Source organism: Xyrauchen texanus, chromosome 28 (assembly GCF_025860055.1).
Source record: "Xyrauchen texanus isolate HMW12.3.18 chromosome 28, RBS_HiC_50CHRs, whole genome shotgun sequence".
Lineage (NCBI taxonomy): Eukaryota > Metazoa > Chordata > Actinopteri > Cypriniformes > Catostomidae > Xyrauchen > Xyrauchen texanus.
Window position 1 is genome coordinate 37,170,896 of NC_068303.1, and position 15,559 is coordinate 37,186,454.

General features: G+C 37.0%; 1 protein-coding gene across 2 annotated transcripts in view; it reads right to left on the reverse strand.

Moving 5' to 3' along the window:
• Positions 1 to 15,559, reverse strand: part of LOC127621784 (palmitoyltransferase ZDHHC14-like) — a 61,672-nt gene that overhangs the window by 43,236 nt on the left and 2,877 nt on the right. For both annotated transcript variants that reach the window (XM_052095510.1, XM_052095511.1), the window contains exons 2-4: positions 11,451 to 11,611; positions 3,885 to 4,043; positions 3,640 to 3,777 (exon numbers count right to left, since the gene is read on the reverse strand). In XM_052095510.1, coding sequence (XP_051951470.1) covers positions 3,640 to 3,777; positions 3,885 to 4,043; positions 11,451 to 11,611 — 458 coding nt within the window. The remainder of the gene's footprint in view (positions 1 to 3,639; positions 3,778 to 3,884; positions 4,044 to 11,450; positions 11,612 to 15,559) is intronic.

A 15,559-nucleotide genomic window follows, 5' to 3' on the forward strand; every position in this document is an offset into this window, starting at 1 on the left:
GTTTTCCCATTGTGGTTGTTTCTTTTGTGTTTATTCGTTTGTTTATTTAATAAAGTAAGTTGCATTTAGATCCACTCTCCTCGTCTGCCTTTGCTGCCTCCATTCGTAACAGTACTACATCACTACATCAATATAGCACTATTATACGCCAACATGGACAGTTTGTAAAATGCTAATAAAAAAAGGAATGATTTGTAAATTCTATTCACCCTGTGCTATATTGAAAGCACTACAACAACTTATTATTTTATGTTTTAACTTGTGAATTTATTGTTTTATTGAAAATATATGATTTTAAATCAAATGATTGCAACACGCTCCAAAATATTTGGGACAGTCGACTGTTTATCACTGTGAAACATCACCATTACTTCGAATTACACTTATTAAGCATTTGGGCACTGAAGATATAAGTTTGCTAAGTTAGCAAGCAGAATTTTCCCACTTGTATCCATTATGTAGATCCTCAAGAGCATAATTTTACAGGGCCTTCATTGCTGTATTTTGCACTTCATAATGCACATTCTAATTTGGAGACAGGTCAGGACTGCAGGCAGGCCAATCTAGCACCCACACTCACTGCTTTCGCAGCCATGACCTTGTATTCCAGGCAGTATTAGGTTTAGCGTTGTCCTGCTTGAAAAAACAGGGATGTCCCTAGAAAAGACGCCGTCTGTATGGCAGGATATGTTGCACCAAAAGTTTTACTTATTTTTCTGCATTACTGTTACCCTCACAGATGTGCAAGTTACCCATTCCATGAGCACTGAAACACCCCCATACCATGACAGACACTGGCTTTTGGACCTGATAACAGCTTGGATGATCATTTTCCTCTTTGGCCCAGATAACATGACAGCATTTTTCCCCCAAATCTATTTGAAATCTCAGGTTATACCAAGCCCAGAGAAGTCGGCAGCGCTTCTGAACAGTGTTGATGTATAGCTTCTGCTTTGCATAGTAAAGGCTTAAAGGGATAGTTCACCCAAAAATGAAAATTCAGTCATTGTTTACTCACCCGTGTTGTTATTATCCTATATGACTATGGAGAAATTGCTAAAACAATTTGTGCTCAGTTATGTCATACAATGGCAGTTCATGGTGACTACTTCAGGCTTCAAAAGAACACAAAAGTATAATTCAGAAGTCTAATAAATTATTCCATGATACTTATGATTGTTATGAAAGCATACGATAAGGTTTAGAGAAGAAGAAAAATTTTTTTTTATTATTTCTTCACTGACCCTTGATCTCCTGTGCAGTTTCATTATAGGGCATGAGAGCAACATTTCACGCAGCCCCCTCGCGACATTGCGGCATTCAAGCGAAAACTTGTTTGTTTATCTAAAAACAGGTCCGCCACATCGATAGTGACAGAACACAACACAGCTTCACAAAAAACAGAGAACAGAATTTACTAAACATATCTGAAGAGTTTGTAGTCAAAGAATTTATGTATTTCTATGCCCAGCCTTATTGTTTTGAACGTTTTTGGACTGGTGCCATTTCACCGCACAATGCCGAAAATAGAAAACAAGCGATCGATAGAATGTACCGTCGCTTGTCACTACTGGTTAGGACAAAAACTCTGATTACCATAGAAAATATATTTTTAATATTATGTCATTTGCCATCAGGTAAGGACGTGGTGGAACTGTGGCGGTATGTAGCCTCCTCTATGTTTCTGTTTGATTTCCAAGTACTAAATTTGCAGAAGTTATTACTCCAGCCCCTAAATAATGTAATTAATGACAGCTCATCCAATGTGGTTCAAACAATGAATGTACGATATAGTTACTACAGATTCGGGAAACAGTCGTGACTAGATAGTTAATTTGTAATTCATTTTCTAGTTAATTTTCTAATAAACAATGTTCCCCAAAGACAAATTGGAAGGATTTGGGGCATTTCATCCTTTACAGTGCAAAATATAGTTAAAAGATCCAAGGAATTCGGTCAAATCTTTGTGTCTAAAGGGCAAGGCCAAAAAACACTTCTGAATACATGTGATCTCAAAGTAAAAAAATAAGGCTGGCATAGAAATGCATCAATTCTTTGCTACTACTGTGGAACAGTGCATCTGTGGATGCAACGGCCAATGGTGTTGACTGACAAAGGTTTACCGAATTATTCTTGAGCCCATATTCATTACTGATGCATGACGGTTTTAAAGACAGTGATGTCCGAGGGATCAGAAATCATGCGCATTCAGAACTGGTTTTAGGCCTTGCCCTTTAGACATCGAGATTTGACCAGATTCCTTTCTTTTAACTATATTGTGCAATGTAGAGTGTGAATTGCCCCAAATCCTTACAATTTGTCTTTGGGTAACATTGTTCTCAAAGTGCTGGATTAATTGCTGATGCACCTGTTGGCAAAATGGCACGCCTCGACTTATCCTTGTTCTTGAAGGACTAGTCTTTTTTTGGAGGCTCCTTATCTACTATAACATGATTGTGTCACCTGTTTAACATCAACTATTATTATAATTATTTGGAGTTGCACTTTTTGTGTTGCAGGCATCAATTTCAGAAAAAACTTCCATCTTCAAAAACCAATGCAGCTGATTAGGTAAACCATGAATTACCATGTCGTCATACTCTTTGTTTGAATACAAGTCAAAATACATTTACAAATCACACCTTTTTGTATTTGTTGTCATTTTGCACAATGTCCCAACTTTTTGTAATTGGTGTTGAAAAAGAAAATATACCAAAAACTACATAAATGACAATAAAGGGATATTTAGAAAACAATAATACACCAAATGATACTTTTGTATGACAAAATATTTTAGCACTGTGCTAGGTTGTTACATAAAATTTAAGCAAAACCAGTTGAGAACCACTGATGTGAAACCTCCTCTGATGTGAAACCTCCACTTGAGGAGGAGGAACAATCCCTAATACACTGTCCGGACACATTGAGTGCTATCACCTCTATGCATTGCTTTAGAGTCAACGGCTGTGTTTCACACTAATGGTTTCCAGAGGGCATCTGAGGAGAGATTTTTGGGTAAATAAAGCCGCGCTGACTCTGCCCTGTCCAATAAACATCTTCCAGGAGCCATTTTTCACTACAGCAACCTAAGATTAATTGGTCCTGAGCGGTAAACAATGCAGAGCTCAGACTTACAGGCACTCCATCACTTCCCCCTACGGAAACTGCTTTGTCAGTGCGCTCACAGCTTCCACCTGCTAGCCTAGAGTTGAGAGGAGCTGATCGATGGTGGAACCCCATAACACAGATTACAGAGGTAATGCACCAGTATTGGGTCTTAAAGGAGAACTTTGGTGAACCGAAACACTGACCAAAGAAATGTTTTTGAACATGCCATTGAAAGAAAATCAAGTTGTAAATGATGTTGAAAGGTGAAGCATGTAATTTTTGGATGGTAAAATACTATTCTCTTCCAATTTAATAAATGACCAACTTAATTATCTAGCAGACGAAGCTGGTCAACCACCAATAATGACCAACAGTACAGCGACTAACAACCTCAAGTGTTAAAATCGCTGGCAGTGTGAACAGGGTTTCAGTGGCAAAGTATTTTTGCTGAAAAGAGAGCTTAAAATTTGACAATTGTTTTGAGACTTAAGGGTGATCTTATATAAGGAAGTAGGCAGTCAGCACTCTTACTCAGTATTACGTGTGTGATGACGAAGGCAAAGATGAAGAGTGTGAGGAAGGAGAGTGAGAGGATGAACAGGTAGAAGAAGCGATAGTTCCTCCTCCCTACGCAGTTCCCCACCCACGGGCAGTGATGATCGAATCTCTCTGAGGAGAAATCCAAATCCAGCATAACCAGACATTAGAAAATCATTTCATGATGCTGACTAAAATATATTCACACACAAACACGCATACAGTACACATATGCTTACCCACACAATTGTCACACAGGCTGCAGTGTGATGCCCGCGGTGGTCTAAACATTTTGCAGGTGAAACAGTATTTCAGCTTGACCGTCTGACCATTAATGACCACCTCTCTGGTTCTGGGTGGCGGTCTATACCCTGGACCACTCGGACCATTGGCTGCATCTGTGAAACATACCAGAACAGACCCGAGACCAATTCAGTGAGTAATTCACTTCGGAAGTCTGTCAGTATAATGTTTTTAAATTAATGATCCAAGTTCAAATCAACTTAAAGACCCCAAGAAACAGCTTAACAAGTACAATTTTTATGTATTTTCTATTAAAATAGGAAGATATGGCTCAACCCTTTTGTTTTTAAATTGCCAATAGCTTTAACTGGATAAAAATATAATCAAGCAAAATATAATCAATATTTTTGGCCTGTTTTCCTGAAAGAGAAAGATTGTACATTTGTAAAATTGTAAATGTATATCTGCTAAAAGTTTATTTTGTTTACTTTTGCAAGTACACTAGTATATAAATGCCATCTAAGCTAAAAGATATGTACTACAAGCCACAAAACACTCATTTTAATTCCATTTTTTTAAGCTCTGTCAATCACATCTGTGTTGTGCTGTCGACTACCACAGACAATTATTTTGATTCACCCCTCAGTTTGTAAAGACTAGAAACATGATTATAGTAAATCAATTACTGTACAATGTACACGTTTATGGGGAAGGCATTCCTGAAGGTTTAAAAGCATACATTTAAAGCTTGTATTGTTGTTCAAGTGGTTCCATTAATTTCTCTGTACAATATATGTTATTTCAGCTGTAATGTTGTCTAAATCACACTTTTATTGGCGAGACTACTTTTCTGGGTGGATGAACTGGGGTGCGTTTCCCGTACAACAACGTAACTCACTGGGTAGCCACAATAGTACGATGCATCTAGTCATGACTGTTTCCCGAAACTGAAGTAACTATAGTTTGATACACATTCATAGTTTGAGCTGTCGTTAATGACATTATTCAGGGGGTGGTGTAATAACTTACATAATTTACTATGTTTCTGTTTGATTTCCGAGTACTCCGTTCAAAAAATAAGGCTGGGCATAGAAATGCATCAATTATTTGCCATCACTGTGGAACCGTGCATCTGTGGCTGCAACGGCGAATGGTATTGACTGAATGGTTTACTGAAGTATTCTTGAGCCCACGTCCATGACGCATGACGGTTTTTAAGACAGTGATGTCTAAGGGATCAGAGATCACATGCATTTAGAAGTGGTTTTTGAGCCTTGCCCGGATTCCTTGAATCTTTTAACAATATTGTGCACTGTAAAGGATGAAATGCCCCAAATCCTTCCAATTTGTCTTTGGGGTTCATTGTTTATTAGAAAATTTATGACAAATTAACTGTCTTGTCACGACTGTTTCCCAAAACTGTAATACACATTAATTGTTTGAACCACATTTGTTGAGCTGTCGTTAATTACATTATTCAGGGGGTGGAGTAATAACTTCTGCAAATATTAAATTATAATAGCTCATTTACACGTACACCAGAAAGCCATTTAATTCAAGAAAGCTGCTGAAGACAAGAAAGCGGGATGCACTTTTTAATGTGACAGATGCATTGCACTGCAACAGATGGGTTGACAGAAACCGTGTGTGATAAAGCGCTTTCTCTTAACAGCCTTTAATCCCTTAAAAGGCTGCACTCACGTTTATGTTACATTTCGGAATGCTGCTTTCTGCAAATTGCTGGAATACATTTTTTTTTTTTTCAATTAACATTTTTTATTGATTCATTGATATATAACAAAGAAAAACACAACATATATACACTGAATCAACATTTAACCCCCACTATTACCACTCCCCAATCACCAACCCCACCCTGACCCCTAAAGAACACCCCTGTGGTCACATATAAGAATACACACACACACACACACACACACACACACACACACACACACACACACACACAAAAAACATCATCAACAAAAAAAAAAATAATAATAATAATAATAATATATACATATACATAATTAAAACTTAACTTCTCTTCCACAGCCCCTCCCTGAGAGTGCCTCAAAAACAATAAATAATTGCCCTATTTCCTTTCAAACAAATCCCAAAACCCCAGCCTTCTACTTGACACCCCCTCGAAAACTGCCACACTCCGCATCTCCGCACACCACTCTGGAAATGAGGGCACTCCATCCGACTTCCATTCCCTTAAAATAACCTGCCTACCAATCATAACACTGGTCAGAACCCAATTTTTTTATGTGTTTATCCCCAATATCCCTCAAAGCTCCATCCCCGAGACTTTGAATTAGCAGAGAGTAATACACCGATGTCTCATGACCTTTTCCAAAAGCAGTACACCTCTCACAGAGTATCTGCCACATTTGTGCTACTCCCAAAAACAGTGCAGGGCAGGTAGTGCAGCTGTAAATACCTACAGAACTGAGATCTGGGAATCCCAAAATGTTGAACCATATTTTCAAATGATCTCAACACTCCACTCTCATATAGGTCACCGGGTGTAGTAACCCCATCACAATCCACTCTGACCAACAGAAAGGGGACCTTTTAATACATAATTAAGGGTTAAGCCATATGCTTGAGGCAATATTTAAATAAATGTCTGAATTAAACACTCTGGACACTTTTGTCCATACCATGTGCAAATGCGAGATAAAGGGGTGTAACTTAACTTCTCCGATTAGTTTGATAGAAAGGCTATGCAATGGAGAAATAGGGAGACACCCCTCGCTGCAGCCTGTAACACGATGACGTAGCTGGATGGTCCAATACGTACTGGATAGTTAATTTTACAACATTTTAAATCACATGATTTTAAACCTAACTTTAAACCAGAAGTATATTTTTTTATTTCAGTGTCTGCAGGACATGTACGTACATTAAAAACAAAACAAAAAAACAACAACTGATTTTAAGTTTAATATACAAACTGATCACAGCAGTCAGATCAAGCGCTTGTCACTAAAGTGACCATTAAATAGTTGTCCTTTGGGCTATAGTGATTGCCGTCACTGATGAAGCAGTCTAAACTACAATAATACATATATAAAGAGAAAAACAAAACAGCCAGGGGGGAAGGCTAAACATCATGTAAATATATTGAAGGACTCACATATAAAAACAGTTTTAATTTAACAAAGCGTAACAGCGTCCAGTAATGGACCATCCAGCTACGTCATCGTGCTACAGGCTGCAGCGAGGACCTCTTGGAAATAGGGGCAAGATTTTCCTGTTCAATACAAAACCAGGGAAATGTCTGAGACCGAACAAATAATAATAAAACAAAATCTCGGGTAGGCCTAGCCCACCTTAGTCAATCGGCCTATGTAACTTATTAAATGTAATCTAGGACGCTTACCAATCTAAATGAAGGACTTCGCTGTGCTATCAAATTGCTTGAAATAAGAGAGTGGGACATCTACAGGGAGAAACTGTAGCAGGTAGTTACATTCTGGAATACAATTTATTTTAATAACATTAACCTTCTCAATCATAGATAAATGTAATGAAGCTCACCTACCCACATAGCTCGAAAACCTTAACTAACTAAATTAGACAAATATGCTGGGAATAAAATGTCCAAATACTTAATGCCCTGTTTAGGCCACTGGAAGGCACCCGGCTGAAAAGCCGTTACTTGGCAGTTCGCTATCAGAAACAAAACTTCAGATTTAGATCTAATGGGGTCGGAGACGAATAATAAAATATCATCAGCGTAAAGCAAAAGCTTATGCGCCATACTTCCCGCCACCACCCCCGGAAAATCATCTTCTCTTCTTATCGCAGCTGCTAATGGTTCTAGGGCAAGACAAAACAATAATGGTGAAAGAGGTAATACCCTACAGGGTGTCCCTATCCAGAGTAAAATAATCTGAAATTAATTTGTTTGAACCGCCACTACCAGGTGTCTATAAAGTAATTTAATCCACCCAATATAAGTATTCTCGAACCTGTGTATTTCCAAAATCTTAAAAAGATAATCCCATTCTACCATATCAAATGCCTTTTTGGCATCAACTGAGATGGCAGCGACTGGAGTCTGATCATTCGCCACTGACCACATGATATTGATGAAAAACCTAATGTTATCAGAAGAGCTGCTGCACCAAATAAACCCCACCTGATCTATATGTATAAGAGATGTCATAACTTTGCTTAATCGATTAGCCAGGATTTTTGACAATATTTTTTAAATATTACTGGATCAGGGAAATTGGACGGTAACTCTTACACTTGCTTGGATCTTTGTCCTTTATTAAGAATCAGGCTGGTCCGGGCTTGTGTCATGGTTGGCGGAAGCTTTCCATTCTTTAATGATTCCGTATAAATGTCTAACAAAAGTGGAGCCAGTTCTGTAGCATTAGATCTAAAAAATTCAGTGTCAAAGCCATCTGGCCCTGGAGCCTTGCCTGTAGGCAAGGCCTTAATTACCCTGCCAAACTCCTCCAAGTTTATCTCAGAATCAAGAGAATTTTTTTGCTCAGTTGTTAGTTTAGGGAGTTCTAATGGTTCCACAAAGTTTCCAATATCTTCATTAGTAGAGTGATCAAGATAGAATTCTTTAAATGCATTATTAATATTAATGGCTGATGTAAATATTTCACCACCTTGGTTAGATGCAAGAAATGGGCAGCTGGAGGAGAGGGAATTGAATAATGTTAAAACTGTCTGTAAGTAATTTACACTGAATTTATGTGGAAACCAAAAAATTTTACAATAAGGGTATATTTCTACTTGTTCTAAACATTAAAAATTACTGTAAATATCATTTACAAGTCACATTGATTTAATCATATAAAATAATAATTTTTACTTGAATCAAACCAGTTAAATGACCAAATTTCAGACATGCAACTTTATGTGGCGCAAGCTGATAGCTTCTTTGACTCGTTATCTGTTAGCCAATCGGCTCACTCACTGCTTTATATATCTAGCCAAAAGCTTCCCTGCTTTGTCACCCGAATCAAAGCATGACGGTCTTGCCCTAAATAGCCAAAACTCCACCTTCCGCAACAAAATAGTATTATCAATTCTCTGAGGCCTTTAGATGACATTCGGCGCATCAGCTCTGCCTCTGCACTTTTAATATTCCCTTCCAACTCAATGAGTTCTCGTGCTTTGGATTGTTTGATGAATGAGGCATACTGTATGATCCGACCAGATACATTTTTTAAATCAATGTAAACATAGTCAAAGTGTTGACAGAATGAAAGATATAACAAGGAACTATTCTTCTAACCACAGGTAAAGTGCTGTAAATCCAACCACACAACATAACAATGCTGTTTACGAATGTTCGTTGGAACTATGGTTTCGGGAAACACCAAATCATTTAAATATGTTGGTATGATGTAACTTGCAACCATAATTGGCTAATGATGCTTTTGGGAAACGCAACCTTGGCTGGGTTATCTTCTAAAGAATGAGTGCTGCTACAATCAATAGAAAATGTACACTTTTCTTTTTCTCATTTTTGTTTGATGAGTCTAATTGATTTTCTGTGATAATCGACTGTATGACACGGATAGTTTCATTAGAGCTTAGGTTGTACTGAATGGGAAAATCCCTTTAATACCTCTTACTTGATTCTCAACACACTATGCAGTGTCTTTTAAGTAGCACACAGCACCCCTGAGGCACACAGCAGTGTTTACTTACTACTATATTATTCAATTGAACTGCAAGGGCACATTACTCCAAATAAAAGCTGAAAACCCTAAACTAAAGTGCACTTCACTGGCTCAGCCCCTATGATTTTAATTTCCAATAGCTGTGGTCCACTGTCCTGATAAAAAAAACTAATTCCCTTTCAATGTTTCTGAACTGAGACTGAATTGAGAATGCCTTTTTTCAAGTCAAAATTGAATTCCTATATTTTAAGAACCTGAAGTGAGGTAGCCAATAGGATGCAGAATTGTAGGAACTAATTGATTTTAATGTTACTAATAAAATCGCTCACTAACCATATCTGTGTAAAGTTGTAATGCTGGTAATTCCTGTAAGCGATTTTATTATGCTAGAATTATGTAGAACAGAGGTTTTATCACACTAAAATCATTTTAACACGTTTAAAGGGATAGTTCACCCAAAAATGAAAATTCTCTCATAATTTCCCCACCCTCATGCCAACCAGACGTGCATGACTTTCTCCTGCTGAACACAAAGATTTTTGGAAGAATATTTCAGCTCTGTATGTCCATACAATGCAAGTGAATGGGTACCAAAAGTTTGAAGCTCCAAATGGATATAAAGGTACCATAAAAGTAATCCATACGACTCCAGTGGTTTAATCTCTGTCTTCAGAAGTGATATGATAAGTGTGGGTAAGAAACAGATCAATATTTACATAAACATTTAACAAGCATTTTTTACTTTCAATCTCCACTGTCACTTTCTTCTTCATATGAACATATGTTTCATACATGTTTCAAGAACATATGGGGTATTTCCATAAACAATATATAATATAACATAATACATAACACAATTTTTGCCACCTATAGAAATATGTATTTACATTTTATTTATTTTATTATATTTAATAAATCATTCATTTTATGGACCACGGTAGAAGAACACTTAATTTCCCTGAATGCTTTTTACACAATATATTATATATCCAATGTATTTGAATGTCAATAATTATTTTTGTAAAGTTATTTTGTTGTTTTATTATCAAGCTGTTTTCTTGGGCTGTATGAACAATTAAAATCTGTATTGATGCTGTAGTCTTCAATTTAGTTTAGAAAAATATATCTTATCAGCTCAAATAACATTTCCATCATAACAGAATAAATAGTCAAAATTCATTCATTTACTCTGTTGTGTAAGGCTGTTGAATTTCTTTAAATTGTAATTCATTAAATTCACTGTAAAAAGTGGTAACCTGCAATTGTTTCCTTAAGGAGCTACTGCTATTTGATTTTTGATGGTGTAATCTAATGTATAGGTACAGGTTGATTCAGTGATGTTAAATAATATTTCTGACTTGAATTATATCAGTTAATTTAGATGTTACCACATGAAGCACAATTTTAAGGTTAGTATTTTTTCAGTATACAACATCCTGTCGATCATGGCCAAATTACAACTCATGAATTGAAAGGGAGCCAGTTCTTAAACTTGGAATTGAGCCCTAGCCTGCAGTTTACACAGATTAAATAAATTTGTAGTTGTTGGCTCCTAACACCCTAACCAATTTATTAACAACCACTACCTCAAGACTGATTATAAAATCAGAGTGAATAACACAATCAAATACTTTAAAAGACCTAGAATCTTTCCTAAGTATGAATATTTCAGCAGATTTTTTATTACCCTGGGCTGACAACAGACCTGAGAGGTAGCATGCATTATTCATATCACAAGAAAAGAGAGAATAACATCAAATGCTCTCAGTTTCTTTTCACTCTGAGAATTCTCTTTACAGCAGTCTACAGACAATGCAGCCTGCAAATGCAGCTCAGCATGACAGCACAGTACAAGGAAAGACAGACAAGAATTGTGATTATGTCAGCATTTCCTCCCACCTATCTGCCTCTCTATGTCTGCCGCTTCCTCTGGTGTGGCCCTGGGCAGGACGCCTGGGTCGGTGAAGCTTGCTCTGAGCAGCATTCCCATTACAAAGAAGAACAGCACTCCTCCAATGGCTGGGATGGCAGGAGTCAGGTTAGATGCAAGAAATGGGCAGCTGGAGGAGAGGGAATTGAACAATGTTAAAACTGTCTGTAAGTAATTTACACTGAATTTATGTGGAAACCTAAAATTTTTACAATAAGTGTATATTTATACTTGTTCTAAACAATAAAAATTACTGTAAAGATCATTTACAAGTCACATTGATTTAATCATATAAAATAATAATTTTTACTTGAATCAAACCAGTTAAATGACCAAATTTCAGACATGCAACTTTATGTGGCACAAGCTGATAGCTTCTTTGACATGTTATCTGTTAGCCAATCGCCTCGCTCACGTGTGACATGTTAAACAAATGAGCTTGCATAGCGCAAGCTGATTGGTTCAATCATCTTGCGTCTCTCTCCTTAGCTTATTTAAATAGTCAAGTCAAGTCAAGTGGTTTTTATTGTCGTTTCAACCATATACAGTTAGTATAGTACACAGCGAAACCAGACAACATTCCTCCAGGACCATGGTGCTACATAAAAACAACATAGGACAAACACAGAACCACATGAGACTACACAACTAAATAACATACCTATATATACCTATATAAAGTGCACATGCACTTTATAATAGCTTCGTTTTGCAGTTAAGCTGTTTTCTCTGAAGCACACTATGAGAGTTTTTTTTCTCTGAAAACCCTATTTGCTCAGGTGGTTTGCTGGGGGTTCCTTCTATCAGCTTGCATGGTAAGGTCTGCTTTAGTTATGACACACAGTAGCGTGTCTTAATAAGGTAAGCTTTGGCCTAATGTAGCTGGCACACACCACTATTTTAGGTCATTAGATTAAATAAATCCACACATAGAATATTGTCACTAGTTGAAAAATCTCTGGGCTTTCCTAGCTCATGTACACATTACGAGTTTAAGCTATTCGGCTAAGCAGGGCGAGGCACACGTAAAAGTTTGGTTCATTAGCATTACAATATTTTGCCTGTGGCCTAGGCACAACTAGCTAGCATACACTCAGTGCACATGGCTCTAAGGAGCAGCAGCAGTACATAAGTCTTGGTGACAGATCTGCTTGATTGGGGGTTGGTGTTTATGTGTTATAAGTTTGTGCAGTCTCCCTGCTTTGGTTGAGGATTGTTTTTGTCTATTTGTGCAGCAGCATATATCACATGCTCGATGCAGCATGTCTTGCATTTTGTCTCATTGTGCATGTGTTTTTCTAGAAGTAGCAAGTCTTCGTACTTGCTCTGCAGCAGCTGCGTAGCAGATCTAGGCCACCAAGACCATAATCCTATCAATATGTCATATTCATATTCACATGGCATGCCTGAAATTTAGTTTTGCTCAGCAAGATTCTCTTTAAAATGTTGCTCCACTATTACAGTCGATTGATTACCTGTAAGACAAAACTAAACATACATGTACAAAAGTAGCAAAACATGAAAACTTTGCATTACTTTCATTGATGTAACCTAATGTAGTCATGTGATTCAGCATATTAAATAATATTTTGACTTGAACAATTCCACTTAACTTAGATGTTATAACATGAAGCAGATTTTTCAGGTTACCTGACAAAACAGTCTTTAAAGCATAGTAGCGGACAGTTCACAAAAATGTTGTCCATAGCGAACCTTGTGGCAAAGCTGAGAATGAAAGATGTACTTTTGTTGAGTTATTAATTTCTCATTTCAGAACACAACAATGAACAAGCATCTGTAGCAAGAAGTATCTGTGTACACGTACTTGTGTAGAGTATGTTTTGAATTAAGGTATAATAGGCTTGGTCCAATGAGATGTTGATTATAAATATAGTTAATTCGATACCAAAAACTACTAATTAAAAAATAGTTTTAATTAAACATTTACTATTTTACTTGATTTTTTTGCCCTGTGTATTTTTATGCTTACTAGACCACTGTGCTGATTCCAGAAAGATCTCATGCCAATCAATTGTGAGTCGAGTCTTCCATACAGAGTGCTATTTGTATGCTGCAGTTCTGCCTATGTAGTGCGTTCCAAATCAGTCACTTAAGAGGTTCCATCTCTGTTAGGACACTGCCTAAGAAGGCAGCTGCCTATTTAGACAGTAGGGAGTGAGGCAGCTGGCTACGTTTGGTAACAGACCCACAATGAAATAGTAACCAGGTTTGTTACCGTAAGCATTCATTTCTACTTGATCTCTACAATAAAATGTACTTTTGTTGGTGAAATTTGTCAGGTTGATTAAATCTCAAGTATTAAATAAGGTTACCTAACAACACACTTTTGATTAGTCTTGGTGTATTGCACTGCTAGTAAATCATACCAGGAGTAAACACTGTAGATTAGACATGAAAGTGCCCAGACAAAACAAGTCCCATAGTTACAAAATGCTCCCAACATTCTCATGACCATATAAAACTGTCACTATTGCAGTGGTTCCTTCTATTGGCTGTTTTCAGAGGCCTATATGTTTACAGTTAATCTGCTTATGTAATAGCCATATACTTTATATGTGTTATTACAATGTGGCAATAAGCAAGAGGCCATGATATTTTAAAAAATTAACACTCACCCATACAACAAATCTACAGCTCTAGTAAAATAGCCACAAACTAGCTACAAATTTGAAGCAATGAAATTACTTTCACATGAAAATGAGCTTGTGATTCACCGCAAATGTTTACCGGCAGTTTGCAGCACTTCATTGGTAGTGGTGAACCAGCAGCAAACTTGTGGCAGCAATAGACAATTTGCCGCAATTTTGCCGCAAAGCTCATTTGCATGTGAAAATAATCAGTGGCAAATTTGCTGAAAGTTTGTCATGAACTCAATTTTTATATAGGCAAAGAAGAGTGAGCAAAACAAAATAAGTGGGAATATCCACAACTACTAAACTGAAGTCAATTACTTGTTTAGGGTCTAGGAGAAACAAAATTACATTATTGAAAGCTGTTAAGTTAATCAAATGTACAAACATCTGTTTCAGAACATTCACAAATGTCTGTGGTTCAACATATTTTGGATAACCAGCCAAACATGACCCCTTGATAATATTAAGACTCCAAGACATAGGCTAAACATTTATAACTGTCTGCAATTGCTGCTATTTTCTACTATCAGATGCCAGTTAAATTGGCTAAGCAAAACTAGGCATGGCAATTGAATTAGCTAAAATGGTCAGATGCTATCGACTGCCATGTTAAAAAGCAATCCCTCAAGGGACCTTTAAAGAATGCCATACTGTATTCACCACTGCTTCTAGATTCTAAAGATTCATTGTGGTCTCTAAGGAACAGTTTTGACAGACAGAGAAGTGGTACAAGGGCGTATCCTGTCACACAAGGACTTTCACTGTGGCAACAGTTTATTTATATTGTTGACACCTTTATCAAGTGAAATTCCTTGCACTTTTGTACTTGGTGAATAAACTCTTGACTACAAAAAGACTACAAAGACCTTGCTGCTGAACTTGGCGTCGACAAAATATTACAAATTTAAATATCTACTTTTATAAGAGAAAGCATTTCAACATTGAAAAACTGACAGTGATAAGCTTTAAATGTCTTCAAAGTCCTCTGTGATGATTTTGTTATTTTAAAAAGTGTGACACGACTAACTCTAAAGCACATAAAAATAAAACTGTCCTGTTGTTTCCTAGGAGACACAGGCTGTTCCAAAAGAACATGAAGATCGAGAAAGGGAAACCGTTGCCATGGAAACAGGACCACACTATGCCATGTTTTGGAAGTTGTGGTATGGAATGTATGGAGCTTTGAGATATGGGGGAAGGGACGCTTAGAAATCGCTGTTCCACACATCCTTTATCCAGAGCAGCAGTTTCTTTTATAAAAAATGATGGTTACAGCAAACATGCTAAGAAGAGTATGCAGTTGTAAGGCTGAATGAATTGTTGAGTATGCACACTAACATGATAAAATGCTTGCTTTTTGTACTTTAAACCTACAAAACTCTGAGCACAAGGCCTTCTTGTTTACAGATCTCTGAAAATGTCAG